The sequence below is a fragment of the Oncorhynchus gorbuscha genome, linkage group LG11 (genome assembly GCF_021184085.1).
Source record: "Oncorhynchus gorbuscha isolate QuinsamMale2020 ecotype Even-year linkage group LG11, OgorEven_v1.0, whole genome shotgun sequence".
NCBI lineage: Eukaryota > Metazoa > Chordata > Actinopteri > Salmoniformes > Salmonidae > Oncorhynchus > Oncorhynchus gorbuscha.
In genome coordinates, this window is record NC_060183.1 from 22,657,055 (window position 1) to 22,679,713 (window position 22,659).

General features: G+C 41.0%; 1 protein-coding gene across 7 annotated transcripts; it reads right to left on the bottom strand.

Annotated features, from left to right (window-relative positions):
• Nucleotides 1-1,809: 1,809 nt before the first annotated feature.
• Nucleotides 1,810-21,448, bottom strand: mki67 (marker of proliferation Ki-67). 7 transcript variants are annotated; one of them, XM_046368968.1, is made up of 19 exons: nucleotides 21,251-21,447; nucleotides 20,646-20,751; nucleotides 19,333-19,414; nucleotides 17,724-17,839; nucleotides 17,472-17,544; nucleotides 16,530-17,328; nucleotides 15,675-15,913; nucleotides 15,504-15,580; nucleotides 14,800-15,461; nucleotides 14,575-14,690; nucleotides 14,248-14,425; nucleotides 13,725-13,862; nucleotides 12,464-13,056; nucleotides 12,184-12,220; nucleotides 11,600-11,705; nucleotides 10,603-10,684; nucleotides 10,375-10,490; nucleotides 3,856-5,630; nucleotides 1,810-3,744 (listed from the first exon to the last, which is right to left on the bottom strand). In XM_046368968.1, the coding sequence occupies exons 2-19, from the start codon at nucleotides 20,732-20,734 to the stop codon at nucleotides 2,075-2,077; spliced, it is 6,948 nt and encodes a 2,315-aa protein (XP_046224924.1). In that variant the 5' UTR covers nucleotides 20,735-20,751; nucleotides 21,251-21,447; the 3' UTR covers nucleotides 1,810-2,074. The 7 variants fall into 7 exon arrangements, with proteins under 7 accessions (XP_046224924.1, XP_046224926.1, XP_046224925.1 ...); XM_046368970.1 differs by having other exon boundaries at nucleotides 1,810-3,517; nucleotides 3,872-5,630; nucleotides 14,800-15,580; nucleotides 21,251-21,448; XM_046368969.1 differs by having other exon boundaries at nucleotides 1,810-3,634; nucleotides 3,872-5,630; nucleotides 14,800-15,580; nucleotides 21,251-21,448.
• Between the last annotated feature and the right edge of the window lie 1,211 nt (nucleotides 21,449-22,659).

The window sequence follows — 22,659 nt, forward strand, 5'->3', positions numbered from 1 at the left end:
CTTAAAGTAACGATGGACTGTTGTTTCTCTTTGCTTATTTGAGCTGTTCTTGCCATAATATGGAGTTGGACTTTTTTGGCTATTATCTGTCTACCCCCCCTTTTTTAGGTTACTACATGATTCTTTGTTATTTCAGTTTTGATGTCTTCACTATTATTATAAGACATAGAAAATAGTACAAATAAAACAACCTTGAATGAGTAGGTGTTCTAAAACTTCTGACTGATAGTGTATACTACACAATATTAGTTCATTTTAGTATACTGTAAACGAAGGTACTAGGGCTTCGCCTGTACCGGAAGTTAATACTGTTGCTATGCAACCTCTTGCTTGCTTGTTAACAAATGACTAATTTTATGATTTTGGGTGTGTTCGTAAATTCAATCTGGAGTGCCAGTTTGCTCAGAATGTCAGACTACTCGCTCTAGCAGAGTTGGTTAGGCTGTTTTGTGTTATCCAGAGCGTTGGTGACTGTAACTGTGCTGCTGGCAACAATTTAAATACGCTTTTTTTGTGCCTGTTTATTGTCAATATTGACACCGGTCATATTCAACAGGTCTTGAGCGTTATTCTGCGCTATGAAATTGGAATAATCAAGACAACACATGTTGCGTAGTTAGTTAAATAGCATATAGTTAATATAATGCCTGGCAAGTTCAATGTATTAGTAGGTAGCTAATGTTAGCAACATACCGGTACATAATATGTGTTTCATAAGAGATAGCATATCTACAGCCACGCCCATTTTCTGAATAAATTCCATTATGGGACCTAAAAGCATAGAAAAAATACTGTCCACTGCCTGTATACTTCGTATTTTGGCGAATTTAGTACGACATCCGGGAACTTTTGGTATAATAACTATATCCATACTATATACTCAATTTCTGTCACATATACCGTCAGTGCAGGTTAATACGAATATTCAAACACAGCTTCAGTATTAGATGGTCAATGATCATAATTATTGTATGTTTATAATGCAGTTAGAATAAACATGGAACATTTCCTACACAACTTGTTTGCACATACTAGAAATTATAAAAGAGGAATACAATATCTGGCAGGGCCAACATACTTGCAAGCTGAAAACTGGATCTCATCTTTTATTTCTAGATGCAGTCAGAAGTCGTCTAAACCACAATGCATTTTTCTGCACAGTATGTGAACTTTAGAACAATTCCTTTTTTATTTTACGCCGAGACAACTGACAGACAGACAATTACTTTATGACAAGGGGTGTCAAACTCTGCTGGTTTTTGCTTTCAATTAAGACAACTAGACAACTAGGCAAAGGGAGTTCCTAACTAATCTGTGACCTCAATTCATCAATCAAGTACAAGTGAGGATAAAAAAAAAACCTGCAGACACTCGGCCCTTCGTGGAATGACTTTGACACGTACTTTATGCAGATCCCAAATGTATAAAGCTTACAAGGCTTCTTTTTGACAGTAAAGATGACCACTTGTTTCCTCAGAGGGTCTGGGGCAGAGATGGGGAGCTTTGCACCATTTGTTCTCTTCACGGGTTCTGGAAACCATTTCATACAAGAGCTGCCTCCATGCTTTGTGTGTGTCAAACAAAGCAGTTATTCTTTTAAACGGCGATGTCATTTTGGCCAAGACAACCACAATGGAAATACTTGAATCGTTTGAATGTATCCGCACTAATCTGAATGAATAATGTGTGGGGATAACCTCCATGCATGTGGTATTGTATGTGTTGGAGTTAAATCAAAGACAAATATAAAAATGTACAGTACCAGAACCTACTCAATAATGCTACAGCATAATAAGAAATTCTGACAACTTAAGTTTTTGATTTTTAATATGAATAATTTCACCCAAACTATTTTCAGTCTAAATACAAATTCTTTAAAAATGTAAAAAAATATTCAGAGAATGTAGCAAAACTAACCACAATTAAGACCAAAAATCAGAATAATATTGTAAAGCACTGGCCTTCAATTATACATCTGTAACTCCAGGCAAGTACAAAAAAAATAATAAGTTGAGCATTAGCATTTCTATAACAAAGTATTAAAAACAAACAAAAATCTATGACTGCCTAAGCTCTATTTTCTTGCTGCTCTCCCTCTGCGGGGCTTACACGGCTGCTCCGACTCAGTACCTTGCTCAATGTCAATTTCCTGAGATACCGTTTTTCCTTTTGTCGCTTTACCTCTTCCTTTTGTAGCAGCCACAACTGTGGCATCGGGGGTGGTCTCTTCCTCCGGGACAGCAGGAGTAGTGCTCGTGGCCTCAACGGGAGCTGCTGCAGTAGACTTTGCTGCCCGTCTTGTTTTCTTGACAGGCTCCTTTGGAACAGCTTTATCAGAGAGATCTGCCTCTTCAGTTGTCATAGATCTTGCTGAATTTCTTTCGTTTACTGGCTTTGAAATGGGGACCGTGGCTTCAGCAGCAGAGGTCTCTATGGTGCTATGGCGTGCCCTTTTTGAGGGTGTTGATTGTACGGTCTCCTCTACGACCGCGACGTAAGATCTTGCTCTTCTCCCTCGCACTGTCTTCACAACCTGCTGTTCTTCACTCCGTTCAGGCTGTTCTTCAACCTTAGTAACAGGAACAGTATCATTCCGTCGGGACGTCTTCTGTTTAGGAAGAGGGGTGACCTTGTGTGTAACTTCCAAATCAGGTTTCCAATTCACAGATTTTGAGGTCTTTTTTGAGCCTTTGTCAATGGTTTCCATGCCTTCAATAGAATTTGCCTGGTCAGAGGTCGTTTCAGAAACAGCATTTCCCCTTTTAGGGGCTTTTCCTCTTCTAACCACAGCAGTCATAACCTCCGTGTCTGTTACCTCAGCCTCCAACGGAGTGCTCTCGGCTGCAATGGTGATTTCATCTGCAGAGACTTTGGATTTAGCTGCCCTTCTACCTCGCTTGACAGGCTCAGTTGGAACTTCCACAGTTGCTTCTGCAACAGTGGGCACCTTTGTGGAATCAGCTGCTCCTCTGCGTGCTCGCTTGGCAGGCACTTCATCCTTCACAACGGCTTTTGCCTTCCTTCTCCATCCCAGTTTGACAACCGGAGCTTCCAGCAGTTCTTCAGCATCAGCCTCTTCACACTCTGGTCTAGCATCAACCTCAGTTTGTGCAGGAAGGTGGACCTCCTGCACTACCATGTTCTCAACTTCCACCACTTCAGGAACCTTCTGCTGCTTTGCTCTTCTTCCTCCTCTTTTAAGTTTCTCTGTAGGGGGAGCAGATGTTTCCTCTGGAGTCTCTGTGGATACTGGCGGGACGACACACCCAGGGTCCTGTTTAGTCCTCCTTCCCACTCTTTTAGGTTTCTCAACCGAAGCCAAGGTAGTCTGCTCCTGGAGCTCAACAGTCAGAGTCTCAACGGTGTGATCCTCAACAGGCTCAACTTGCTCTACAGAAGCTTGCTTAGTCTTTCTTCCCCCTCTTTTGGGTTTCTCAACTGGAGCCACAGTAGTCTGCTCCTGGAGTTCAACAGTCAGAGACTCAACGGGGTGATCTTCAACTTGCTCTACAGAAGCCTGCTTAGTCTTCCTTCCCCCTCTTTTGGGTTTCTCAACTGGGGCTACAGTAGTCTGCTCCTGGAGTTCAACAGTCAGAGACTCTACAGGGTGATCTTCAACTTGCTCTACAGAAGCCTGCTTAGTCTTTCTTCCCCCTCTTTTGGGTTTCTCAACTGGAGCCACAGTGGTCTGCTCCTTGGCTTCAACTGTCAGAGACTCAACAGGGTGATCCTCAACAGGCTCAACTTGCTCTACAGAAGCTTGCTTAGTCTTCCTTCCCCCTCTTTTGGGTTTCTCAACTGGAGCCACAGTGGTCTGCTCCTTGGCTTCAACTGTCAGAGACTCAACAGGCTCAACTTTCTCTATAGAAGCCTGCTTAGTCTTCCTTCCCCCTCTTTTGGGTTTCTCAACTGGGGCTACAGTAGTCTGCTCCTGGAGTTCAACAGTCAGAGACTCTACAGGGTGATCTTCAACTTGCTCTACAGAAGCCTGCTTAGTCTTCCTTCCCCCTCTTTTGGGTTTCTCAACTGGGGCTACAGTAGTCTGCTCCTGGAGTTCAACAGTCAGAGACTCTACAGGGTGATCTTCAACTTGCTCTACAGAAGCTTGCTTAGTCTTTCTTCCCCCTCTTTTGGGTTTCTCAACTGGAGCCACAGTGGCCTGCTCCTGGGCCTCCACTTGTTCAATGGGAGTTTCAATACTCACAGACTCCACTTGATCTACAGGCTCCTGCTTAGTCTTTCTTCCTCTTATGGGTTTTGCAAACAGGACTGAGGCCTCCACCTCTTCTGTAGGAATATCAACCGCCACAACATTTTCTTCCATTGTTTTGGCTTCTTCAGATTCCTGTTTACCCCGTTTTCCTCTTGCCTGTGGTTTCTCAACAGGAACACTAGCAGGCATCTCCTTGGCTTCCACAATCTTAATTGGAGGAATTTCAAAAACCCCCGCTTCAACTTCTTCTACTGAATCCTGTTTAGGCTTTCTTCCTCTCTCAGACCTAACGACTGGAGTCTGGGCCTCAAACGTCTCAGTGACAGGAACACTCACAGCTTCAGTGTTCTCCAACACGGTTTCAACTTGTTCTACAGAAGCCTGTTTGGCCTTTCTTCCTCTTCTGGGTTTCTCCACGGGGACATCAGAAGTTGGCTGCTGGTCCTCAAATGGAGGAATTTCAGCACTCTCACTTTCAACAGCGTTCTCCTGCACTGATTCAACTCGCTCTACAGAAGCCCGTTTGGCCTTTCTTCCTCTCTTGAGCTTTTCATCAGGAACTGGGTCAACTGCCATTTTCTCCTGGACATCCACAGAGTCCATAGTTTCTGCTGGTGCCTCAACACTACTGGTCTCATTACGCCTTGCCGATCTCACTCTAGCAGGTGGTGGCACAATCCCCTCGGTTTTCTTTACTCTACCTTTTACTGGAACAGAAGGCTCTTCACTGTCAAGATGTGCCATCTCCACTGCCTCAGCAGGTGCAGCAATGGGCTCAGCAAGAGGAGCAGGTTGTTCTTCCTCCACTGCCTCAGCAGGTGCAAAAGCTGGCTCTTCTACCTCCTGCACTGCCTCAGCAGGTGCAGAAAAGGCATCTACCTCCTGCACTGCCTCAGTAAGAGGAGCAGGTTGTTTTTCCTCCACTGCCTCAGCAGGTGCAAAAGCTGGCTCTTCTACCTCCTGCACTGCCTCAGCAGGTGCAGAAAAGGTCTCTACCTCCTGCACTGCCTCAACAAGAAGAGCAGGTTGTTTTTCCTCCACTGCCTCAGCAGGTGCAGAAACTGGCTCTTCTACCTCCTGCACTGCCTCAACAAGAAGAGCAGGTTGTTCTTCCTCCACTGCCTCAACAGGTGCAGAAACTGGCTCTTCTACCTCCTGCACTGCCTCAGCAAGAGGAGCAGGCTGTTCTTCCTCCACTGCCTCAGCAAGAGCAGCAGCAAGCTCTTCCACTGCCTCGGTTGTCATGGCATCAGGAATCTCTTGGGCGTCACCAGAAATTTCTTCAACAGGTTGCGCGACGTGCTTGGGGGTCTTCACAACATCTAAGCTTACTTTCTGAAGAGCCTTAGGCCCTCTTGGAGTGTTCTGTTTAGAATATCTATTTCTCTTTGGAGTGGGTGCTTGAGGGTATTCAAACCTGAAAAGGAAAATATAAAATTAAAATGTAACAGTACACCATTAAACCTATGGATCCAAGTGTATGGTTTAACATGACAAATAATTGTTCAATTATGACATGCTGTCCATCACATTTTAAAATGGACTATAAGCAAACTAAACTAGAGCCTGACTGATTTTTATCGGTGGGCCGATATAATAAAAAACGGACGATAGCAGCCTTTTACGGATGTATTTGCATCAGCGTTTAATCCACCGAAAAGGTGCAGAGAAAACATCTGAGGAAAAATAGACTCTTTGCATTTCAATAGTCCTTTAGCGAAGCCCGCAAAATCTGATGTGTTATATTCAATCAGTAGGGAACAATCAGTTGTAGGCCTTCAGATATTTTTGTAGAAATTAAAATGAAATTTCATTTGCATTTCATATTTACAATATTTGTAATCATTTTCTGATTCCATGCCTTCAGTTTGTGTTGTAAAGAGCAGGGTTAATACTGAATAGAGAAAATGATCAAAATCAGGATTCTCTTTGGTAGTCTCTGTGTAGAAAAATTGAGCTAGCTCAGCCAGCCATTGGCTAGGCCTTCAGAAGCTGGACAGAAGGCTTCTGGCATTCAACTGTATTAGAGCAGAATGAGTGACAGTGGAATGGCCCAATCACATTGACAGGACTCGACAAGAGAAAATAATCTGTGTCACAAGCAGTAGTTTGCTCACACTAGTAACGTTCACTAGCTTTTGTTGTAGTGTGACAAAATAGTGAAGGCAGCTGCAGCAGCTGTTAACTTGATGGATGTTTTTGCTAATTTGGCTAACCTTTAAGATGTACTTTCATACTGTGTTTACAACTGATTATCTGATGAGTGGCACTGTTTTGTTGCAGCTTGCTTGATGTTAGCCATCTCTGAAAACAATGACTGAAACATTGTTGCATGTAAAACTTTGAATCCCATGTCAGTGTGATAGACATGATCAAATATATTTGCAATGGAAGGTAATAGCCGTTTTTATTTTATATAAAATGGGTGTGCTGTTGTATTGGTATGATTTCATGGGGCCTACTGGAGTGAATGGGCTGCTTATTCTTTAGCATTATTTGATGCTGTTTAACAGCTGTCGCTTGTATCAGCAGTGCCTGACCAGAATTGGCTCTCCATCAGTGCCATGGAGTGCACAGGTATTACGGTCCCTGTCCATTCAGCCCGTCACCTTTGATGTGACACTTGTCGCTATTGTTGATAGTGGTGTTGGCTACGTGTTCATGCCGGTTCCGTCTGGGTGGCAGCCCGAACCGCAGCCAGACCGGTTTAATTAATAATGTCAAAAAGTATTGATTAAAGATGTCGAGCGCATTAGGTGATGCTTTGTTCAGTTATTTTCTAGATGTTTGATACGCATTGGAAGATTTGATGCCTCTGAATGCCTAGTTTCTAAAGTCAGTTGGCCACCGCATTCATTTATGTACATAAACCATGGATTGCTGATGCTATTTATTGGCCAGGAAAAAAATAATGGTCTTCTCAGTCATGTTCCGTTGGACAAAGCATATGGGGAAAATGGCGTTAATATACTTTTTGTTGTATGAGATGATCATCAGCTAACGTCACTGTGAATGCATGTAATAAAGCACATAAGGACCATAAAGGCTTCATAAAAAGGTCATGTTAACTGACTGCTATTATCGCATAGAAAAAATGTAATGTGTGTTCTACAGTATTTCAAACGTTTCAAGGAACAAATGAGTAAAATAAAAACATTTTTTATAATGGGGACAGTAACATTAGTAATGTCTAAAAATGTTACTTTAAGGAAAATATTTACCATGCCTTCAGAAAGTTGACACACCCCTCAACTTATTCCACATTTTGTTGTGTCACAGCATGAATTTAAAAATATATTTCCCCCTCCCCCTGGCCTACACACAATATCCCATGTCAAAGTGGAATTGTGTTTAGACATTTTTTTTGCAAATTCATTAAAAATGAAAATAAATACATTGCCATATCAAAGTGGTTGACTAATGTTCAGGTATGTATATTTTTTTAAAGCACGCAGTCACTACAAAGACGTTCTTCCCAACTCCCTTGCCAGGGATTTCACCAGGAGGCCAATAGTGACTTTAAAACAACGGCTGTGAAGGGAGACAACTGAAGAGGGATCAACACCAGTTACTCCAAAATACTAACCTAATTGAAATAGGGAAAAGGAAGCATGTAGATAATAAAGAATATATGAATCCTGTTTGCAACAAGACACTAAAGAAATACTGCAAAAAATGTGGCCAAGCAATAAACCTTTTGCCCTGAACAAAGTGTTATTGCATTTGCCCCAAACATACAACACAATCCATATTTTCAAGCATTGTGGTGGCTGCATCATGTTATGGGTATGCTTGTAATCATTAAGGATGTGAGTTTCAGGATAAAAAAAAGAAACAGAACTAAGCACAGGCAAAATCCTAGAGGAAAACCTGGTTCAGTCTGCTTTCCACCAGACACTGGGAGATTAATTCATCTTTCAGCAGGATCATAACCTGAAACAAAACCAAAGGAGTTGCTAACCAAGATGTTGAATGTTCCTGAGTGGCAGAGTCATGGTTTTGACTTAAATCTGCTTGAAAATTTATGTCAAGACCTGAAAATGGTTGTCTATCAATTATCAACAACCAATTTGACAGAGCTTGAAGAATTTTAAAAAAAATGGGGAAATGTTGGCAAATCCAGGTGGAAAGCTCTTCGAGACATACCCAGAAAGAATCACTGGTGTAGTCGCTGCCAAAAGTTGATTCAACATGTATTGAGGGGTTGAATACATTTCTATGCAAGAGTGGTTTTATTTTTCATTATTGTTAACAACCCTTAGAATGTTTGTACGGTGTAGATTGTTGACTGAAAACGACAATTAAATCACATTTAATCCCACTTTGTAACAACAAAATGTGGAAAAGGTCAAGGAGTGTGAATACTTTCTGAAGGCACTGTATATTTATTCTTAGTTGTGTTTAGCTCACAATTTAAAAGTATGCGTTAAAGGTGTCTAATAGAATAAATGTGGCAAACAAGACACATTAATAAATGCATTTCTATAGCTTCTAAAATATATATATTTTTTTGTGGTGGGGAGTACCCTAACCAAACCATAATCCTTAGCATTTTACATTTCAACTTCAATGGGGTAAGCAAGGACCGTTCACCGAGGCAACACTTGGGGCGAAAGGCAGCAATATGCCAGCAGCCAATTTTGTGAGTTGTGTTTTTCATTTTAAGGGACAACTACCAGAATTCAGTGACCACAGCTCTTCAATTGACGACAACATAGCTACCGTAAATACCAATACATTGAAAATGTGTCCCGTGCCATTTTCCAGCAGGCTAGCACGAGGCAGCCATCTTCAGAGGCACATTTTCGCTGCAATCAGTACAGTTTATCCTCATTTCACTAGAGTAACAGTTTTTCCATAAACATATCTTGTCATTCTGGTGCTCAAATTTTGTTGCTTACATTTAATGTTCTTTAATCAAATTTAGGAAATAAGCCTAGAGTATTTTTGCAGGGCTTGTTTTAAGCGCAATCCATACAGAAAATGCATCCCCCCCCTCCCAGCTATAGTAGTAAAATATTTGGCAGATATCGTTAACTTTGACGCTACCTATCCCTGTAGCGGGATCATTTGTGTCGGCAAACGCGGAATAGCATAGCGCAACAGTCAAATAATATTACTAACAAATATTCATATAATCAATCACAAGTGCAATATTGCGAAACACAGCTTAGCCTTTTGTTAATCACCCTGTCGTCTCAGATTTTAAAATTATGCTTTACCGCAAAAGCAATCCAAGCGTTTGTGTAAATTTATCGATAAACCTAGCATAGCATTATATACACTTAGGATACTTGGTCACGAAAATCAGAAAAGCAATCAAATTAACCGTTTACCTTTGATCTTCGGATGTTTACACTCACGAGACTCCCAGTTACACAACAAATGTTCCCTTTGTTCCATAAAGATTATTTTTATACCCAAAATACTGACGTTTGTTTGTCGCGTTATGTTCAGAAAACAGGAAAGAGGTCATGACAACGCAGACGGAAATTCCAAATAGTGTCCACAGAAACATGCCAAACATTTTTTATAATCATTCCTAAGTTTAAAAAAAAAATATATATATATATATATATATTCAATAATATATCAACCGAGTGTGTAGCTTTTCCCATAACAGCGGGAGGAACAATGGCGGCTTTACTCAACTCACTCTGAGAGCCCCCACCTCTCCACTTATGCAATGTGATCCTTCACGCTCATTTTTCAAAATAAAAGCCTGAAACTATGTCTAAAGACTGTTGACACCTTAGGGAATCTGGTGAATATCCCTTTAAATGGAGCAATGGGAGTCTATGGAACATGGAGTTTTCAAAATAGAAGCCACTTCCTGGTTTGATTTTTCCCAGGGTTTCACCTGCAATATCAGTTCTGTTATACTCAAGACAATATTTTGACAGTTTTGGAAACGTTAGTGTTTTCTATCACAATCGGTCAATTATATGCATATTCTAGCATCTGGTCCTGAGAAATAGGCCATTTACTTTGGGAACGTTATTTTTTCCAAATAAAAATAGTGCCCCCTAGCTTCAAGAGGTTAACAAGGCATATTTACATTTAAAATCAGATGAAAAATCCCATATCGGTCAGGCTCTAGAGTAAACACATTAAATAAATTCTTATTCGCTGACTTATAAACTGACATAAGATGCACAAACCTGAAAGAACGGTCAATAATTGTGATTAGATCCCCATGTTTTAAATGTTCAGACTGCTGCAAAACCTCTCCATTGACACGGGTCGGGTTCGTTGAACTCAAATTAGTTAAAATAACCTGCAAGAGAGAAGAAAAAAAAAGTATCTTACAATACTTGCTCTACAGACACTAAAATTAAAGTAACTGACTTATGGAAGGCAGCAATTACATTGGCTGACTCGGCAATTACCTCGTTATTTTCATTCAACTCAATCCTGCAATGCTCCTTGGATACTTCGGGAAGTTTAACGCAAATGTCGCAGTCAGGTTTCCTAAGAGACAACGAGACCATAATAAATATTCTGTAGAAAGGTTGTCAACATTTCCTGATTTCATTGTATACCTGTCATCAGCTCTGCAAATATATGATTGTCACATTCTTAAACATTAAAAAAAAAAAACTGTTTAAGGCATTTAAGTTTTATTTCATGGTTTATCTTCATCCCCATAAGCTGTTACTCCAGCAACAGCTACAATTGCTGGGGTTCACACAGCACACATATGGAAACAAAAGTTCAGTTGAGTAAATGCTAAATGTGTGGCAATTTATAAACAAGAGCAGGCTAAATCCAATCCATAATTAATTTTCAGTGGATAAGGCTGAATGGATCTCTAGGGTCTGTGGTGACATGTCTTTTGAAACGTTTCGAAAAGCTGTAATAGTGAACAAAGCTCAACAACCGAAGACAGCAGTAGAAAGGCAGCCTCATCACAAATTTAAAAGTGACCCCATGTAGGGGTTTGGCAAAAACATTAAGAAATCTAAGATGTGTCAAATAAATTAAGACCCTGCTCTGGGCTCAAGATATGCATTTGGTTTGCTAACTCGCTAGATGTCAAGATTAAGCGAATGTCTCTGCTGTAATCAAGAAACTTGATTGGCTAGTAAGTAAACAAACCAAATGCATAGCTGGAGCCCTGGGCAGGATATAATTTGACACATTTCAGATGACATTTTTTCTTCCTCCCGGTATTGTAAATCAACCTGTTGGTACTTCAAAATATAATGTACACCGGGGTTTCGCCCAAGCCCAGCACCAAGTAAAAACCACGTTCCATACATGCAGCAAAAGTAAACTCACACAATTATCAGTACCATACAAAACTATGAATATATTACATTTAGACAATGGCACTCACTGCTATGGCATTTCACATATTGACAGATTTGAACAGCTTAAGCTCACCTTCCAAATAAGCATGATGCAGTCAGAGGAAACGCAGTCCCATCTCCGCCACTCCTTTTGATTACAACTATTTTCCCGAACAGGGGCATTTTGAATTCAACGTTACCTAAAATAAAAATTAAAAAATGTTAGGACATTGAGCAATCATGTGAAATGTGTGACTCGATGATTCTAGCTACTAGCACGAGCTAGCTAGGGGAGCCAAGTTGTTACGATTCGTAAAAAGAACAGCAACCAATCATCTGTGTGCAAACTGGTTAGTACTGCCGAGCAAGATTCAATTGAGTGATTGCAGTGCCTCTTGATAGTAGTAAACTACTCGTAGGTTACACGAGTTAAGATTGAATCGCCAACCAATATGCATTGCTGCATTGAACACGCATGCCACTGTGCTTACCAACCTAGCCAGCCAAGTAACCACGCTCTTCCGTGTAAACTAATTACCGGTAGCAGAATAAGCAGAGAGTCAAACACCAATGTAGAATTGCCATTCAAACATTGATGTGGACTGACGGGCGAAGCTAACTTGTCACTCCGTGCATTGTGAATGCTCATGTTAGCCATCTAGCAAGCAGATATGTTACCTGAGAGGCATTTAGGAGAAATGGCGTCGCCGTGAATCTGAAAATGAAACAAAGACCCTTTTAATTAAAAAGCGGATACCATTGAAATATTCAGAACCTATTATAGTAGTCATGGGATAAGATTAAATAAACCATTCAACAGCTAACAAACATAACAGGCAAATAAGTTATGCTAAAGACTTTTTGGTATGTAAACTTACCATTATACCAAACAACGTCTGTGTTATAAAAAGAGAACAATGGAGCTGAAACTACACAGAAATAGCCGTGTTGCCTTTACCTCTTTTGTCTCGCTGTGGACGTTGTCATCTTGGACTTTACCAGACATCTCTTCAACAGGTTCAGCGATTTGTTTGGGGGTGGTCAGGAGTTCCCTTACACCAGCTAAGCTTACTTCCTGAGAAGCCTTAGGCCCTCTTGGAGTTGTCATCAGTTTCCCTCTGAGGTCTTCAATGGGTTGCACCTTCTGTCTTGGGGTCTTCATGATCCTCTTCACACCAGTGAGACATTCGAGTTGCTCAAGTTTCTGTTTGGGAGTTGTCATCAGTTTTCCTCTGAGGTCTTCAATGGGTTGCACCTTCTGTCTTGGGGTCTTCATGATCCTCTTCACTCCAGTGAGACACTCGGGTTGTTCGGGTTTCTTCTGTTTGGGAGTCGAAATAGATTTTTTTGATTCTGGCCGCTGTTCTTCCTTCGATTCCTCTGAAGACCTCTCTAAGGCAAGAATCTCATTTTGTGTAGTACGGGAGTCATCAGCTTCCTCTGTGATGAAACTGGATTCTTGACCATCCCGAAGGAGTCTAGTGACTGCATCGCTGTTGTACGCGCCCCGTTTAGCAGTAGAAACAACAAGTGGAGACACCACCATTTCACCTGTGAAGATAGGATATGTTTAGTGTCAACCGATTTCAGCATGATTTGGCTAACTGCCAAAATAACAGAAACACAGGAGTAAATAATGGATACAAAGTATATTGAAAGCAGGTGCTTCCACACAGGCGTAGTTCCTGAGTTAATTAAGCAATTAACATCATGTAGGGCAGGGCAACTTCAGACCTCGAGGGCCTGATTGATGTCACACTTTATCCATCCCCAGCAAACAGCTGATTAATCAAATTGCATTCTAAACTGAAGATCATGATTAAGTGATTGGAGTAAGGCGTGTTAGCTGGGGCAAAACTGTGATGCCAATCAGGCCCCCTAGGACTGGAATTACCAACCCTTGTATAAAAATGCTGGGCAGGCCATTATTTTGGCTACGCCCCCATAGGATGACAATACTCCCCATCCACAGCGCACAAGTGGTCACTGAATAGTTTGATGAGCATAAAAACAACGTATGAAACATATAGTGTACAATTCAGAAAAAGTCCCCCACACCAGATTCTTCATCATTCATACTCATCTTGACATGATCATAGGGAGAATCTCAATTGCATACTCCTTGTGTCCTCTCACCTCTTCTCAAAACCCATTGGAGAAGGTCAGAGGGGAGGGACAAGGAGTATGCAATTGAGCCCACACCGCCCAAAATCACTTACCAGTCTCCTCTGGGGTATTCATCACTGATGATTCCATCATAGATGTAGACTGGGCTCTCAGGGGGGTCTTGAGGGCACTCTGCACATTGACCACAGACTTCCTCTGCCTAGCAGGGGTCTTGAAAATGTCTGCAATGCCTGAAACCACAAACAAAACCAGGTTGCTTTACTTGAGAACAATATGACAATGTATGTAACAAGTCCTTTATATACAATGGACGAGTTCATAAATTCACCCTGGCAATCCACGCCGAATTCTGAGCACCCTGGTTTGAGTTCCAAATAATTTTTACAATTTATGACAGCTTTCTTAGCACATGTGTATGTATACCTATTAAAATTGTTGCCAGTAAACAGAGTAAGTCACTAACCATCTTCATAACAAACACTCATCGGCTCTACTCTCTAGGGCAAGTAAAAAGTTCAGAGTGAGGCACTCTCTTACAATACAGTATATTTACCAACACCCCACATGAAAAACATATGCACATAGAACAGTGGGATTAGGAAATAGACCAATTACCTGACAAATCCTCATCCATGTTCATGTTCTTTTTTAGCACAGCAATGTTGTGGACAAGCTTTGGGGCGGCCCCACTTGGCTGAATGGCTTTCAGCCTGTGAGCTTTGCCCACAACAATGGTCACAGGTGAATTGGCATGACCAGTGCTGATATGTCCTATGAGTTTCCTCACAGGTGTCTGTAACATAACAAACATCAACAAGTTAGGTAATGTAGCCATAGAAAAACAAAATCAAGACTGCCATTTTAACAACAAGCTTCAATTTGCTACACTAGACAAATTTCATAAATTGCAGTCATGGAGGGCAAAATACTATCGAAACATACCTTCGGTTTTGGTACAACAGTCTTCGGCTTAGTCACTCGGGTGGTTTTCTTGGTTGGGATAACAGCTTGGGTCTTGGTCTGGCCAAACTTCACAATGTCAGCCCAGGAATTCACAACTTGAAAACAATGGAAATTAAACACTTAGATTGCAATCAAAATACAAAATCAACCAAAAAAAAAAACTTACTGAATCCCAAATAGGAAATGAAGTAAATGGATGCATACCTTTCATAGATGCCCGAGAAACACCACTTCTTCTACGGATGACTTGAAGGGAATTTTTCATTGCGCTTTTCTGTGTCGTCTTCGAGGTTGACGACATTGTCGTTCGCCTCAAGGGAACACGAGGCGTTACAGTGACAGACGGCTGTAGGACAGAGTCCTGGTCTGCGGTGGGTGATGGTGTGCTGACGAGGGACACTGAGAACCGGCCTTGCATGGTGGGTGTCGTGTTGGCTGATGGCAAACTTGCAGGGGTCTTGGGAGTTTTCCCAGCCTTTGGTGTTTGAGATTCATCTTTTAATGTAGACTTTCTTCGAGCAGGAGATGGAGTCTTGACAGCTGTTTTCGGGGTCTTCTCTTTACCTGGAGATGGCGTTTTAGCTCTTGGTGACTTCTTGGCAGACGAGGGAGTCTTGGCAGATGCCTTTGGTGACTTCTTGGCAGATGCCTTTGGTGACTTGGTGGGCGAGGGAGTCTTGGCAGATGCCTTCGGCGACTTCTTGGCGGGCGAGGGAGTCTTGGCAGATGCCTTCGGCGACTTCTTGGCAGGCGAGGGAGTCTTGGGAGATGCCTTCGGCGACTTCTTGGCAGGCGAGGGAGTCTTGGGAGATGCCTTCGGCGACTTCTTGGCAGGCGAGGGAGTCTTGGGAGATGCCGTCGGCGACTTCTTGGCAGGCGAGGGAGTCTTGGGAGATGCCGTCGGCGACTTCTTGGCAGGCGAGGGAGTCTTGGGAGATACCTTCTTTCCTGGACTTCCTTTCACTGGGGCAGATTGTTCATGCTCCTATGAAATGCAAAAATGATTTAAGTGAGAATCAGCAATATATGTGAAATGAGCAAAGTCAGCACACAAACCAACAGTATATTATTGAACTTACCTTTATCAGACCAATTGCAGACGCTCTCCTGAGGAGTGACTGTTTCATTTTGGGGGCACACAAGCTTCGCCGTCCAGGAGTGGCACCTTTGCATAGTGGGGAGTCAGGAGGAAGACGTTTATCGAACAGTTCCGGCTCCAAATGACCTCCAAATGAAACCCGTTTCCTCTTGCACAGAGGTGTTGGAAATTCAGTTTCAAGGTCTCCACTCTTCCGTTTCTTAGCAGACGACTGTTTAACTGAGTAGATGGAAATGAAAAATATTTTATTAGTGGTCAAACACATGCAATCACAAGAGGACATGACACCTTAGGTTAAACCAGGGGAGAACTGCCCACTCATTGAAACCAGAGGTTTATGGCTGTTTGCAGTACTACAGGCATTGTTAGCAGAAAACAGGACCACTATTATAGTGATTTTTTTTTAAGAAGAATAATCATGGGACCATTAGACCAGAGATCATTGAAAAGGTTATTTTTAAATTGCACACAGAAGTAGTTAAGGATCATTTAGTTGCTAACGGCGGCCTGCAGTACTCTGGTCGGCCTTGAACTTTGAGTCAGTGATTGAGGGGGCAGCTAGGGTGTAAAGTCACTTCCCGGAGTAGCTCAAACTGTGCATGTCTCCATGATAGTGCATTGAAGTCTGTTAAGATGGCTATCGAGTCTCCGCATAGGAATGAAGGCGTCACATGATCAATGGCTTTGTTTATACATATATACAGACATTGGGTTAAACATAGGAATAATACAGAATCTAAATCAAATAGACATGGCTTAAGTTTCAAAGTAGGTTAATATGTATACGTGAAAAATTTGACCGCTATTGGGAAATAACTGGGCATTTTTTCCTCACCATTGATAGGTGTGGTCACCTCCAGCTCACAAAGCACATCCTGGGCTTGAAGCTTTTCCCCAGCAGGCCTTGGAGAGTGGGAGTGCTCGGTCTTAGGAGTACTTGCCGTGGAATTCTCAGTTAGTACGATCTGGTCTTGGTTTGAGACGAAAGTATCAGCAGGTGGTTCTACCCCAGTTATCAAAGATTTGATAGGAGTGGCTTCCCTGCTCCTCCTCCGAGTGGGGGTCGTAAGGATTTCTGCAGTCGGACACTCAGAAATCTGCTCAGCCACTTCACTAGCAGTGAACTTCTCGGGGGTTGCCAGGTGACTTTTCCTCTGAGAAACAGGGGCGGATTTTTCTTCAACAGTGGTGGGTGTTATGGACTTTGAAGAACGCCTTCTACCTTTGGGAGTTTCAAGAATAGATGGAGGCAGTTGGATGAAATCTTCGACTGGCACATTCCCCTCAACAACCCGACCTTTGAGGGACTTTCGCTTCTTCTGGGCTGATTTTGGAGTCACTCCAGTGACAGGTGACACATTTTCAGTCTCCGCCTTCTTGGGTGTGGAAATGACAGACGCCCCATCCACTTTCCTGGTTGAGATAGGTTTCTGTGGGCAAAGCCTCGAAGCAGGTGTTCCAAGTGCTTTCTTTGGAGTCTTGGAATCCAGATCTTGTTTGAACATTTGGTACAGCTCACAGAAAGGGGAGCTTGGCTTGTTCTGTTCAAGACTTCCATCCTCCCTGGGTTTGACATCAGAAGTGTTGGTTCCATCTTTAGCGCTGGTATCCCTTGCTTGGGTTTCATGTAAAACCTGTGAAAAAGACAGCTTAAGCAGACTTTCTAGGCAATTCATGAGGTAGATTTCCTAAATGGTGCATATAATGAATAGTAAGTCATGCTTTATTATCAAATATGCCTCAGGCTTTTACTTTTAGTGTGCAACATGCATAATACCTGAGGAGTTTCACTTTTGCTAGCAGTAGAATATCGATTTTTCTTTGGAGTGGGTGCTGGAGGGTATTCAAACCTGAAGAAAAATAATTACAAAGACCCATTATCATATTGTCTATCCATGTGCATGTTCAAAATGCCAAGCACTTATCCAATTATGACATGCTGTCCATCAAATTGGAGGAAGACAGTAAGCAGACTAAACACATAATTCTTATTCTCTGACTGTTATAAAGCGACAGAAGATGCACAAACCTGAAAGAACGGTCAATAATTGTGATTAGATCTCCATGTTTCAAACGTTCAGACTGCTGAAAAACCTCCCCATTGACACGGGTTGGGTTCGTTGAACTCAAATTAGTTAAAATAACCTGTAAGAGAAAACTGTCTTTCAATACTTGCTCTTACAGACATTAAAATAAAGCGGACTTATTCAAGACAGCAATTAGTGCATTCGGAAAGCATTCAGACCCCTTCACTTGTTACATTACAGCCATATTCTAAAATTGATTACATTGGGGGGGAGCATCTACACACAATAACCCATAATGACAAAGCAAAACAGGCCAAGACATGTATTTAAATGTATGAAATAAAAATGTAAAACTGAAATATCACATTTACATAAGTATTCAGACCCTATATGCAGTGCTTTGTTGAAGCACCTTTGGCAGTGATTACAGCCTCGAGTCTTCTTGGATATGACGCTACAAGCTTGGCACACCTGTATTTGGAGAGTTTCTCCTATTCTTCTCCGCAGATCCTCTCAAGCTCTGTCAGGTTGAATGTGAGCGTCGCTACATAGCTATTATCAGGTCTCTCCAGAGATGGTCGTTCAGGTTCATGTACGGGCCACCCACTGTGTTGTCTTGGCTGTGTGCTTAGGGACGTTGTCCTGTTGGAAGGTGACCCTCCACCCCCAGTCCAAGGTCCTGAATGCTCTGGAGCAGGTTTTCATCAAGGATCTCTCTGTACTTTGCTCTGTTCATCTTTCGCTCAAACCTGACTTGTCTCCCAGGCACGCTGCCATGGTGTCAGGTTTCCTCCAGATGTTACACTTGGCATTCAGAATAAAGAGTTCAATCATGGCTTCATTAGGCCAGAGAATCTTGTTTCAAGGTCAGAGTCCTTTAGGTTCCTTTTGGCAAACTCCAAGCAGGCTGTCCTGTGCCTTTTACTGTGGAGTGCTGCAGAGATGGTAGTCTTTCTGGAAGGTTATATCGCCACAGAGGAACTCTGGAGCTCTTTCAGACTAAGCATTGGGTTCTTGGTCACCACCCTGACCAAGACCCTTCTCCCCTGATTTCTGTTTGGCCAGCTCTAGGAAGAGTCTAGGCTGTTACAAACTTCGTCCATTTAAGAATGATTGAGGCCACTATTATTGGGGACCTTCAACGCTGCAGAATTGTTTTGGTACCCTTCCCCAGATCTGTGCCTCGACACAATTAGGTCTCGGAACACTACGAACAATTCCTTCAACCCCATGGCTTGGTTTTTGCTCTGTCAACTGTGGGATCTTATATAGAGAGGTGTGTGCCTTTCAAAATCATATCCAAACAATTGAATTTACAACAGGTGGACACAAAAAACATCTCAAGGATGAGCACTGGAAACAGGATGCACCTGAGCTCAATTTCAAAAGGGTCTGAATAGTTATGTAAATAAAGTATCAGTTTAATACATTGGCAAAAAAATATACCTTAAAAAAACTGTTTTTACCATGTCGTTACAAGGTATTGTGTAGATCTGATTGATTTGATATTTGATCCAATTTAGAACTAGGCTGTAACGTAACAAAATGTGGAAAAAGTAGAGCAATCAGAATACTTCCCGAATGCAATGTATATTGACTGACTATAGTTACCTCTTTATTTTCATTCAACTCAATCCTGCAATGCTCCTTGGAGACATGAGGAAGTTGAATGCGAATGTCGCAGTCAGGTTTCCTAAAAGACAAAAACACCATTATATTATGTAAAAAGGTTGTCTACATTTTGATTTCATTGCATACATAAAGATTAGGTTCTATCAATACAACATTTGTGTTTATGGCATGTGAATTATACTTCATAACCCCATTAGTAGGGTGTCAATCAAAAACGCATTTTTTGACCAATGGGAATTTTTTTAAATATTTTTTTTAATTGTGTAGATCGCCCTGAAAAAAAGGGTCCAAACCACATATCATATTATGTTATTTTCTACCCTTGTAGGATGGCCAAAATTAGGATGACTAAATAAATGGAAGCCCGAGAAAGGGTAATAAAGGTTGTAAAAAAAAATTTTTTTTTAAGTGGCATTGCACCTGACAGGCTCACTTTAGTCTAGAATCTGGAGGACATTAAACTTTTTAGAGCTAAGATGGATGTCGATTTTGAGGCATGTAGTATTTTAATCTTTTAGCATATGCTTCTCAGATAAAAAAAAAAAAAAATATATATATATATATATTTCAAAATGTTTAAAAATATATTTCAAAAAACAATCTTTGAACAACACATTTAATTCAGCTCATGTCATGCAACTTTGAAGACGACCACAAAATCCTCTAAAGTTATGAGAAATCTGCACAACTATGTCAGAGCTATGTGCTTATTATCGGATGTATTAGGTTACCAAATCCAAATTTGATTGGATATCATGTTAATGATATGTTAGAGAAAGATCCCACTGAAAAATTTAGAACATGAATAATTATTTATTGGTCAAATGTATTTTATAACATAAGTAAGTACAATTGTCACCCATGGGTGGACACCCTGCCATAAACTGTCACTCCAGCAAAACTTATTGGGGTTAACAGCAGCACATACAGGAACAGTCCAGTTGAGTAAATGTTAAACGTGTGGCAATTTATCAACATGGGTGTGCTAACCCCAATCCAGTTGACTTTCAGTGGATAAAGTTGAATGGGCCTCTAGGATCTGTGGTGACATGTCTTTTGAAACGCTGTAATACTGATCAACGACAGCAGAAGAAAGCCCGCCTCTTTACAAATTTAAAATGGCTAGACTGCAACATTGAACCACTGAGTAAAAACACGTTCCATATACATGCAGCAAAAGTTGACTTTCATACATTGAACAGTACCAATTAAAAAAACGAAAACATACTTAATGACTCTCACTTCCATGGCATTACACGTATTGTTAACAGAATTTGAAAGCTTTTTCTCACCTTCCAAATAAGCATGATGCAGTCAGAGGAAACTCAGTCCCATCTCCGCCACTCCTTTTGATTACAACTATTTTCCCGTGCAGGGACATTTTGAATTCAACTTTACCTAAAATACAAAGAAACAAACGTTAAGATAATGAGCAATCGTGTAAAGTATGACTGATTCAACAATGATTCTAGTTAGCCACATTGTTCTGATTTGTAACAGCATCGCAACAATGTATTGATCAATAATCTGTGCCAACTGGTTACAACTGCCAAGTAAGGATACGTTTGAGGATTGTAAACGCTAGCGTCAGTCTTTGTAAATTAGTTACATTTGAGTTTAAAAATTGAATCGCCAACCAACATGTATTCCAACACGCATGGCACTGTGCTAACCTAGCTAACCAACTACCCACGCGCTTCAGTGTTACTGAATGATTCATAATAAACATATTTAGCAAACTACCAACCAATATAGAACGGCTATTCCAACACCGTTGTGAACGGGCAGTCTAAGCTAAATGTCGTTGCCACTTTGAAACGTTCTACGCGATCTAACTTTTGGCAGGCGTTAGCTAGCTACATTTGCAAGCAATTATACATTATTTTGTTAACGTTACCTGAGGCAGTTCAAATATTCTTCAAAACAGCTGGTCGTCCATAAACTACAGGATAATATTTTACCCTTTATTAAACTATAACAATGATTGATAAAATCATCAACCTTGTTTTAAAAGACTCGCCTTACCTTCCTAAAACTGTTTCTCGTTTTCTTACCCTACCTATCTTTAGCTAATGTGTAGATGTGGACGGTTCCTTACTGCGCTTGGCAAAACGGTTAGCGTACTTCAGTGTACATGAAATCCCTCCGCACAATTCAATCTTATTAAAATACATAGTTGTGCTGTGGACTTGGTAGGGCATAAAATATATTGGATATTATATTTAGTAAAACATATACCCCGTTTTCCAGATATCAGTGTGTCAAATGTGCTTTAAAATATGAAGGACTATTTTGTTTACAAGCCCGGCGGAGGACTTCTTCGCCTTCTAAAAGATAACCATTTGAAAACGTTTGAAATTACGCGCGAAGTGTGTCCATTGGCTGAAATCCTGTTAAAGATACACGCACAGTAGTAGGAGGCAGAGCGGATTTGTTGAAGGTGAAATAACGTTGTAACAAATTATGCAGTGATATAATTAAACAATTATATCAAACTATTAATTGTTTGTCAGCAGTGTATGTTAAAGGTAAAATTCCCAGAAACAAAAAGGTACAAATGTTAGTTCAGTCTTTTCGTTCATTGAAACTGAATGATCAATGTGAACTAATCAAAATATCAAACAAATATTTGTGAGTATGGTAATGTTAACTTCCCTGAAGAAATACAATAATACGATTATTGTAGAGTCAGATTAATATAATAGTTCGATTAAAAAATGTATATGCTTTGCAAGAAGAACGATTTCCCTAATAATCATATTTACATGGACACGTCTGAAATCAGTCTACCTGATGGCACTGATAAATGCAGAACATCGACAACCAACATAAACGTTCTACCACAGCGACCATGTTATTTTTGGGAATCATATTTGATTCGGAGTATGGACATATAACTAAAGTTTGTATGTGATAACTACTTCTAAGACGCATACATGCAATTTTTCCGAACTCACTCACGCCAAAGAAAGAGTCTCGCTCGGCTCGTGCTAGTAAATGCGCAAATTACACAGAACAAAAATATAAACGACCGCAACATGCAAAGTGTTGGTCCCATGTTTCATAAACTGAAATCAATTATTGCAGAAATGTTCCACAAAAGTGTATTTCTCTCAAATGTTGTGCACAAATATGTTTACATCCCTGTTAATGAGCATTTCTCCTTTGCCAAGATAATCCATCCACCGGACAGCTGTGGTATATCAAGAAACTGATTAAACAGCATGACCATTACACAGATGCAACTTATGCTGGGGACAATAAAAGGACACTAAAATGGGCAGTTTCTTCACACAACACACTAAA

What these genes read in the sequence shown, in the direction of transcription:
- mki67 (XM_046368964.1), bottom strand. Translation starts at nt 20,734, where the DNA reads ATGTCCCTGCACGGGAAAATAGTTGTAATCAAAAGGAGTGGCGGAGAT. An exon ending in CTGCAATTGGTCTGATAAAG is followed by an intron (nt 15,581 to 15,674) that starts GTAAGTTCAATA and finishes TGCATTTCATAG; the next exon opens with GAGCATGAACAATCTGCCCC. An exon ending in GAATACCCCAGAGGAGACTG is followed by an intron (nt 13,057 to 13,724) that starts GTAAGTGATTTT and finishes CTATCTTCACAG; the next exon opens with GTGAAATGGTGGTGTCTCCA.